At 37.7% G+C, this 5,789-nt stretch overlaps 1 protein-coding gene across 1 annotated transcript; it reads right to left on the bottom strand.

Moving 5' to 3' along the window:
• Positions 1 to 1,946: 1,946 nt before the first annotated feature.
• On the bottom strand, positions 1,947 to 4,647 carry LOC103449292 (NAC domain-containing protein 87-like). The gene is made up of 4 exons (XM_008388576.4): positions 4,149 to 4,647; positions 3,699 to 4,021; positions 2,613 to 3,435; positions 1,947 to 2,164 (listed from the first exon to the last, which is right to left on the bottom strand). The coding sequence occupies exons 1-4, from the start codon at positions 4,363 to 4,365 to the stop codon at positions 2,055 to 2,057; spliced, it is 1,473 nt and encodes a 490-aa protein (XP_008386798.3). The 5' UTR covers positions 4,366 to 4,647; the 3' UTR covers positions 1,947 to 2,054.
• Positions 4,648 to 5,789: the final 1,142 nt, after the last annotated feature.

Here is a 5,789-nt window from a genome sequence, read left to right as displayed (position 1 = left end):
TCATGTCACATGCCCTGGCCTTGTGAAACATGTCTCAACCTTGTGAAGTACAAGTTCTCATGAGCTCAAAGTGCACTGCCTATGGAACCTTGCCTCAATCATACAAACAATTTCTTATTTGAGACAACTTTCGTTTGAGTAATGTAGTCAGCGACTAGCTCGGCAGCGCCAAAATCACATGGTTAGGGGGCAGCAACGCATGTTGAATTCAGTAGCTCAATGCCTTTAAAGCCAAAACTCACGACCTAGACATGCCAACTAGGAGCACTTACTCTTATCAAAGTCGCGTGATTAGTTCGCACTATTATGGCTAAATTTTTTGCAAGACACTTCAAGCAAGTAGAGTTTCAAGAACATTTGAGGTAACTGAATTCGGATGATGGAGTAAAGCAAAGAAGACATTTTACTAAATTTTTCACAAATTGATAAATGACATGCCCCAATCTTGGTGTTTGAATGACACCAGAATGCCCACGTGTTGGCCGACATCCGAGGGTGATGAAAACCATTTTATTATGCATGTGCCAATAACATGTAAACCATGCAACAATTGCGCCGAAACCAAGAAACATAAAACGAAATACAAAACTTTGACGAGATAATAGTAAGGTCTTGATCAATAACAGAGGAGAATATTCAACTGTCAACATTAAAAAGTGATGATGCATGAACATGTTCAGAAGGACACGAAGAGAGGTCCTATGCATAAGGAAGGACACGAAGTCATTGTTATGGGAATGCCTCGATGATCAAGTTGTACGCCTCGTTCCTAGCTCCTGAAAGGGCACAAAGTACAAGGTGAGTGGACCAAGTTTAATATAAATAATAACTAAAACCAATCTTTTCTTCAAACGTACTAACCCCTAATTTTAGAGAACTCATATATCATAATATGTAATAGGTTTTCTGAAAACCCTAACATGCCATAAAACATTCGTAAAACTAATATATATATATATATATATATATATATATAATGTGCTTAATAGTGGTATCATAGTCATCCAAAGGCAAATCCATCACTCACAGGTGAAGTTGTATGTCACTGGGTTACGCCAGTTAAGAAAATATGGTCCATCACCTGAAGGTGAAGCTGTATGACTCTAGGTTACGCTAGAGAAGAAATAAGAATTGTACGACATTAAGTTACACTAGTGAGGAAAATATGGTCCATCACCCGAAGGTGAAGCTGTATGACTCTAGGTTACGCCAGAGAAGAAATTACATATCACACCGACACTAGCCTTGACTAGTGAAGCTGGGAGTGCAATCATAAGGTACCTCAAACCTCAACGCATGTAAACTGGGTCATATGGCCATAAAGCACATAAAATATGAACATAGTCTTTCCAAATCACATCATCTGAGCTCAATAGCTCAAACATCATATCATAAATCCACATGAGCGTTCTAGCTCAAAAGATCATCATAAACCATATTCATAAGCATATTCATAAATATTTCAAAGAACGTAAATTCAATAAAGCATAATGTTTCATAAAAACATAAATCCAATCATTCATAAACGTTTCATAACATGTAAAGTCATAAAATCATGTTTTTCGTGTATGCATTACTAGCATTAAAATCATGCATTTAGAAAGGGGTCCACTCACTAATATTTCGTTACCAAAAAGCAGCTCAAATGTAGGGAGGACGGGGTCACCTTAACAACGTACCTAAGCACATAAAATGACTAATTAGTAAAACCCTAATAAGACGATTGAATTTGGGAAAACGAACGGCGAAGTCGGATTTGGGACGTTGAAAAACCTAAGGAAGGACCTCGGGTTCCCTACCCGCCGACACGGGGCGGGGGCCCAGGAGGCCACCCGCCACCCCAGGCGTTCGTGGCGACGGGTACAATAAGAATAAACTAAGGAAATGAGTCATCCGCGTCATGACAAAAAGGTCAACGAAAGTCAACATTCTTTTCTCAAGGGGCATTTGGTAAATTCACACCATTAATAGTAGAAAAACATAAAATTAAGGATGGGGTATTACAATAAACTTGACGAAGGCCACCAAAATCTAACACAAACTAAACAAAAAGACTATTCATTAGCAGTTTGGTTGGTCTCTGGCTCCTCAACAACCACCGCGCCTTCAACAGCTTGCACCACCGCAGCTTCGATCTCGGCAACTTCATCCTCAACTGCTTCATCTACAACAGCCGATCACCTTGTGCATTCCATTCAAAAGCAGTTAATCATAAATTAAATAATTTAAATTCAGGAAAAGGATGAGAGCAAATTAAAATTACAACATGATTAATTGCAGTGACCATAGTAATAATAAATTTAAAAAATAAAAATAGAAGATTTACATGAGGTTACAAATTCGCAATAATCATGAAAATTAAAATGGGTCCGGAAACCATGAAAGTTCTATACAGTATTCGTGTATGCAACAACAATTTCTGATTAGTTAACCTCCCTACCAAAATAAAGAAGAAATAAGCCCTTAATAATCCTAATTAGCTAGAGAAACAACAATTAAGCCGAAAAGGCGGTGTGACTTGTTTTTTAATGAATATCAAAAGTCCCACAAGTCTTCAATATCGGAAAGGGGAACAACAGATGGATCCTGATCATAAGATGAGTTGTTGGTACTGCCCAATTCTTGCTTTGAAACAAATGATGATGATATTTCGTTAGTGTTCATATCCGTGCTCAATCCGGTGTCTTGGGAGAGGCTAAACATAGACTGGTTGGTCGAAAACTGCTCGACCTTGCACTGCCTGTCTAAGCCTCCTCCTCCCAAGCCAGATGATGATGTTTCAATATTATTCTCCATCTTGTTTTTGTTGTTGTCTTTAGCTGTTGCTCTTGGAATGGCCTGATCATCGTCATCATGGTCACTACTAGTACTAGTACTTGTTCGAAACACGGACCCTTGCCCTTGAGCACCTCTCATCATCCCTTGTTGAAAATAATCAGAATTGCTCATCATCTGATTTGGCTGGAAATTAGAGAAACTAGAAGGATTTTGAAACTGGTGATGCTGATGATAATGATAAAGAGGTGGAGGATATAACTTATTGGAAGGGTTACTGAGACTACTGGCTTGGTGACTGTTGTCGTTACTGGTAGGATGCAGCTGAAAGTTGTAACTCTGCTTGAGGGCTTGAACGCTGCCACCTCCCCCCAATGAAAGGTAGTTGAGGTAACTGTTAGTGCTGATTCCATGATGATCCGATAGTGGTGTCACTGTGATAATGGGATCGGGCTTGAAGTCATTGTCTCCATAGCCTGAAGAATGTTTGTTGGTCATGATGTTGGAAGTATCAAGAGTAGGATCCATAAGAGGTGGGAGGGAAGAACAATCCAGGAGATCATGATCCCCAATATTCCCAAAAGAGTTCATCCTAGTCGGGCTAAGGGTTTTTTTGAGCCCCATGTTCTTGTGAAAAACCCTGCACACAACCCATTCGTCCTGCAGCAACACACACGTACAAAAATAAGGTTAAAATAAAATTAAAAATAAAATTGATTGATTTTCAAATATTGATGACTTGCAAAAAAAAAAAAAGGAAAAGAAAAGAAAATTAGATTTTGAAAATTAAAGTAAAATCTAGCTAAAAGCCCCAATCCCTCCTTGAAAGGAAACTCTCAACCAACATAACAAAATTCGAAAGGGGGCCAGGGATGTTCAATGGGTATAAAATTAAAAATAGGTAGGAATAGGATTTTAATTACCTTTGCAGCCTTGGAGAGGTCATTGTAGGGTGGGATTTTGCCATCAAGCCTGTATTCATGCATGACCCAGTTGGTCTTCTCTCCTTTGGGGGCTCTCCCTCTGTAGAACACAAGAGTCTTCTTCATCCCAACCAGGCATCCTCCTCCTGCACCTTTACCACCCTGCTGCTGCTGCTTTTTAATCTTATTGAATATCTCTTTATCTTTTCCTGTGGCCTTCCAGTACCCTGATTCCGTCGCTCGATTCGTCCTCATCCCCGTAGGATACTTCCTGTCTCTCTGGCAGAAGAAGTACCACTCCTTCTCTCCCATCTTTGCCTTTTCTGCTCAAGTTATATATATATATCCATATATGAAAATTCATTATACATACATACATACATATATATATATACACACACACACACACTGACCCGAATTAACCATGGAAGACAGACAAGTAATACATACTAGGCAAATCCCAAGGTTCGGACTTGTTCAAATCAGCTTCGCCAATTGCAGCAGCTTCGAAGCGGCTGTTGATGACCTTCTTTATGAGATAGCTAGTTATAATTTCTTCATCCGTGGGATGAAACCGAAAACCCGGAGGCAACCCCTTGAGCTCGTTTGATGTTCCACTATTCACCACCATGCCTGTTTCTGTTTGTGCTTCCATCGACGGATCCATCTCTTCTCTTTGGTTATATGTATATGTACGACTGACAATTTCTCGTTTTATATATGTATAAGGGCTGCCTAGCAAGCTAGTTAAGATTAAGCAAGAATACAACAAAATCCAGTATTCTCAACCAACAATTAATTTCAACTACAAACCGAAGAAAAGAAAAGAAAAGGAAATTAACGAATGAATCTGCAGCTAGCCGATCGAGAGCGGAGGTTAGTATTAAAGTGGAAAGAGGGAGAGAGACAAGTCAGAGAAGAAGAAAGAAAGGAAGGGTAAGAGAGCAGTTAAGAAAATAGAACAAGTAAGAAAAAAAGAGCTTTTATAGAGAAGGCAAGAGACGGGTTTCTTCTCCAAAACAACTCATATTCGCAAGATCCGTGGTCCGCAAGGCACCTTACTGGGGAAGCCACATAATTTATTATTATTATTTTTTTTCCATTATTATAATTAATATGTACCGTTTTGCTTTGGTTTTTGGCGAATTTGCGTAATCCAATAGAAATAAAAACAAACGCTAATGAATTGTATAAAAAAGGAGTTTTCTATGTTGGAGGGACCCATGTTTCCATCGTACCCAGTACCCTTTCACATTGGCTATTAATTTGAATTAAATAATTTTGAAAAAAAGGGCCTTTATCGGAAGCTTCTGAATGTAACCTCTTTTGGAATTTGATTGCATCACATGTTCCAATCAGTTAAAATCTATCCTTTATCCAAAAAGTCTCTCTATTCAAAACTGTGGAAAATGATCACAACTTTCTTGCCCTTTTCATTCAATCATTTATTTTCTACAACAGTATATATACATGTACATACATTAATGAATATAAATGTACATAAATATGTAGCTAGGTTACTAGGTAGCCTGCTATACGCGTTTAATTATCAGCTTTAATTATGAATTTTTTCGAATTAGTACTTAATTTAAGAGGTGCTCATGAGCTGCTTCAAAACTCATGTAAATCATTTCCGCATACAGATACAGTTTCGAAAAAGTAAATTAAGTATGCACATCAACCGGTCCACATATGTGCCCCCATCTCTAATGCGTATGTAGCAATTATGTAATATCATATATATGCATAACATGACAGAGCATGAAATTATTAATTAATTAATAGGAAAACTAATGAAAAGAGTTTGAAATTATTGAGTTTTAACAATAAAAACAAAATAAAAGGTAAAATGAATAGTATCATGATTGACTTTTTAATTTAAAAATATAATTTTTCGTTAAAATTATTAACATCGAAAGCTTTTCTTTAAAATTCTATTAATTAATTGATAATGAATAGATGGATGCATTCCCCACAAAATGCAAAACCGGAAAACGAGTACCCAATGGAGCGAATCTAGCTAGGGGAAAGTCAAAAGTGCTACGAAAGAAAGAACGAATTTTCTAAGAATTTTCCATCTTATTAGTAGCT

The sequence above is a fragment of the Malus domestica genome, chromosome 12 (assembly GCF_042453785.1).
Source record: "Malus domestica chromosome 12, GDT2T_hap1".
NCBI lineage: Eukaryota > Viridiplantae > Streptophyta > Magnoliopsida > Rosales > Rosaceae > Malus > Malus domestica.
This window is presented reverse-complemented; position numbering and strand designations above follow the sequence as displayed.